The sequence below is a fragment of the Carlito syrichta genome, unplaced genomic scaffold (genome assembly GCF_000164805.1).
Source record: "Carlito syrichta isolate Samal-C Ts95f unplaced genomic scaffold, Tarsius_syrichta-2.0.1 Scaffold303074, whole genome shotgun sequence".
Taxonomy (NCBI): domain Eukaryota; kingdom Metazoa; phylum Chordata; class Mammalia; order Primates; family Tarsiidae; genus Carlito; species Carlito syrichta.
The window spans coordinates 302,176-305,406 of NW_007247170.1; the positions used below are offsets into that span (position 1 = coordinate 302,176).

The 3,231-nt window shown below is 56.6% G+C and overlaps 1 protein-coding gene across 1 annotated transcript in view; it reads left to right on the forward strand.

Annotated features, from left to right (window-relative positions):
- The first annotated feature begins 1,161 nt into the window (after positions 1 to 1,161).
- OSGIN1 (oxidative stress induced growth inhibitor 1) overlaps positions 1,162 to 3,231 on the forward strand; it is a 6,129-nt gene continuing 4,059 nt past the window's right edge. The window contains exons 1-3 of the mRNA XM_008057620.2: positions 1,162 to 1,260; positions 2,332 to 2,468; positions 3,017 to 3,228. Coding sequence (XP_008055811.1) covers positions 1,194 to 1,260; positions 2,332 to 2,468; positions 3,017 to 3,228 — 416 coding nt within the window. The 5' untranslated portion in view covers positions 1,162 to 1,193. The remainder of the gene's footprint in view (positions 1,261 to 2,331; positions 2,469 to 3,016; positions 3,229 to 3,231) is intronic.

Below are 3,231 nucleotides of genomic sequence, written 5' to 3' on the forward strand. Positions count from 1 at the left end.
CAAAAAAAAAAAAAAAAAAAAAGATTTTCCAAAAATGCGCATGAGCTGCTTACTACTCCACATCAGATAATTCCCATTTTAAAAATTCAGATTTCTGCCTTCTCTGAAAGACTTCTGGAGGCCGGTGACCCTGGGCCCTCACCCTAGCCCATCCACTCTTTCACTTGTGAACGTGTGTCCCCTCGACAAGCCCAGGGCTCCTTTGGGGATAGAGCAGCATGAGTAGTGGTGATAGGTGAGTCTTGGCACCCATGAGCCCTGGGTTTGAAAGTTGGCTGTGTGACACTGAGCAGTCGTGTGGTAGTTCCAGGCCCCGTTTCACATGTGTGACATGGGTCAGTCACACTGGTAGGACATTCCACAGTGGTAGGCCAGTGAGAGCACTGTGGCCGGGGTGCGGCCAGTAGGGAGAAGACGGGTCAACCCCTCCCCGGGCATCTGCAGCTCTGAGAGCTGCCATGGGGTCCCTTTGAGTGATGTGGGCCTGGGGCCGGCAGGGGGTGCTGGTGCTCCAGAGACGCTCAGGCTGGCGGCGGTTTCTCCCAACCAAGTTCCTCTGGCTTCCAGTTTCCCCAAGTCCTGGGTTCCAGCCCAGCCCTGGGCAGACAGCAGGCGCTGTCCCCTCTCAGTGGCAGTTTTACTCCAGGCTAGCGTTCCCCACCTGTTATCCCATCATGTTCTTCAACAACCATGGAAGGAAAGGACACTTACTGTTCCCATTTAACAGATGAGGAAACTAAGACCAGAAACAGGCCCTCGGTCACCAGCTGGGAGGCAGTGTGCCAGGGCCAGGTGATGACTCCAAAGTCCACCAGGCCACGCAGAACTTTGAGGGCTGTTGCCACCTGGGAGGCCTGGGCAGGGCAGGCCTCCTGGGAAGACAGCTGATAAGACTCAGGTAGCGTTTACAGCCCCACTGATGAGATGGGGAGAGTGGAGTGAGGCCCTGAAGGACGGAGGATACTGGGGTGGCCAGACCAGTGGAGGGGAAGGCATGTGGACCCGCTGCAGGGAGGGAAACAGGCCTGTGATCTGATATGCCTCAGGGGACCTTGGACTTGATCCTGGGGTCTGTGGGAGGCCACCCTAGCTGGGAAATGGCTGTGAGACACCCAAGCCTGACCCAGCAGGCCCTGCCTCCCCTCTGGTCCCCAGGTCGGCGGCCAGCCCCGAGCCCCACGCCGGCAACAGCCATGAGCACTTCACGGAAGGACCATCTGGGCACCAGCAGCTCCGAGCCCCTCGCGGTGATCGTCATAGGTGAGTGTGGAGGAGGGGCCGGGCCTCTAGGCATCCCTCAGGGTCTGGGGGTCTTTATGGGAAGCCACAGAGCATTTCCCACGTGGCGGTGCTATGCCCAAAAGTTCATCAACGACCCTCCCATCTTCCCAAGAACTTGGGAGCAGGAACAGATCATCTGTGGAGGTCACTCATGGGGGTTCCAGCCTGTGCTGGCCTGTGGTCACCCTATGCCCGGCCACATGGGAGGACAAAGCTGTGGCCGATGGGTCCTATCCCTCGTCTGCAAAACGGGGAAAGACCCCCCAGTATGCAGGTGTCAGGCCGGGCCACATGGGATGGCCATGGTCGTAAGTCGAAACAGAGGGATGGCTGCAATACCAGAAGGTTCCTCATGGCCTTCTACATGTGGTAATACTCTGAATGGGACCAGGCCGGAAGTGGGAAGAGACAGATGAGAAGGGAGGTCCCAGGGCCGGGTCTGGTGAGCTGCCAAGAAGTGTACAGACAGGCAGATGGGGCAGCTGGCCCCAGTTGGCTGAGCACACCCCGCCCAGCACTCACCTGGAGCTCGTCCCCAGGGTATGTAGCCACCAGTCCATCTGACCAACCAGACCACCAGCTCTGGGAAGGCAGGCCTCATGCCTGGAGATCTCAGGATCTCAGTTGTGCTGTCCAGGGTTCCCTCTGTCTGGGTCACAATCCTGCTTGTCTGCTTGCCAGCTGTATGACCACAGGCAAGTTACTTAACCTCTCTGTGCCCCCGTATCCTCCAATATAAAGGGGAAAAAAAGAACAGCACTTATCTCACTAGAGCTGTTGTGGTGCAGCTGATAGAAGCTCTTGGTACGATTCTGGGTACATCATAAGCCCTGGCAGTGGCTCAGGGCTCTTTCCAGATTTTTATTAGGCACAGTGTCTGGCATAGGCTAGGAGCTTAATAAGTATTTTATTTTTATGAATGAATAATAAATGGATGAATATATTGGGTTAGACCAAAATGAATGAATGTGCCAAATTAGACCCACACCCTCAGCAGTAGCTTCTGGTGCCTGGAAAGACTGTCCTTCGAACCCTGCCCTCTTTCCCCAGGCAATGGCCCCTCTGGCATCTGCCTGTCCTACCTGCTGTCAGGCTACACCCCCTACGTGAAGCCAGATGCCATCCACCCGCACCCCCTGCTGCAAAGGAAGCTCTCGGAGGCTCCGGGTGTCTCCATCCTGGACCAGGTGGGTCAGAGCTCTGGGGAGGACACACCCAGCCTCAGATTGGGTAGAGATTGTTTGATCTAGATGAGCGTCTTTCAAAGTGCCTTAGCTAGAACTCTAGCTCCTTAGTGTAATATGCAGAGAAAATGTTCCCACTCCAGTAAATCTGGGAGACACTGGGTTGGGCAAAATTACACAGGTAAATGACGGCTGCAGGACATATCAGGGTCTTTAATATGCTGGGATGTGTTATCAGCTTGTCAGGGGCAGCTCCTCCCAAGCTTATCTGACTACCTTGATATTATGGTGGAAATGCAGGACCAGGCAACTGCTCAAGTCCCTTCTAAGGTGGCTCATTTGGTGTGTACTCTGGGGCCCCTGGGCTCCTGGAGAGACCCCCGAGTGAGCACTCCCAAACAGCCCCCAGTGTGGATGTCTCTGTGAGACTGGGTCCCTCCAGGGCCTCAGGAAAATGGCCTGCCACAGTCTCCACTTTTCCTGCCCAGCCCAAGGTGCTGGGAAGACAACCCCGCCTCCTCCAGCAGCCCTCTGACCCACCCCTTCTCCAGGACCTGGATTACTTGTCCGAAGGCCTCGAAGGCCGCTGCCAGAGCCCCGTGGCCCTGCTCTTTGATACCCTCCTGCGCCCAGACACAGACTTTGGGGGCACCACGGAGTCCGTCCTCACTTGGAAGCACCAGAAGGAGCGAGCCATCCCCCACGTGGTCCTGGGCCGGAACCTTCCGGGGGGAGCCTGGCATGTGAGTGGGGACGGGAGGGAGTG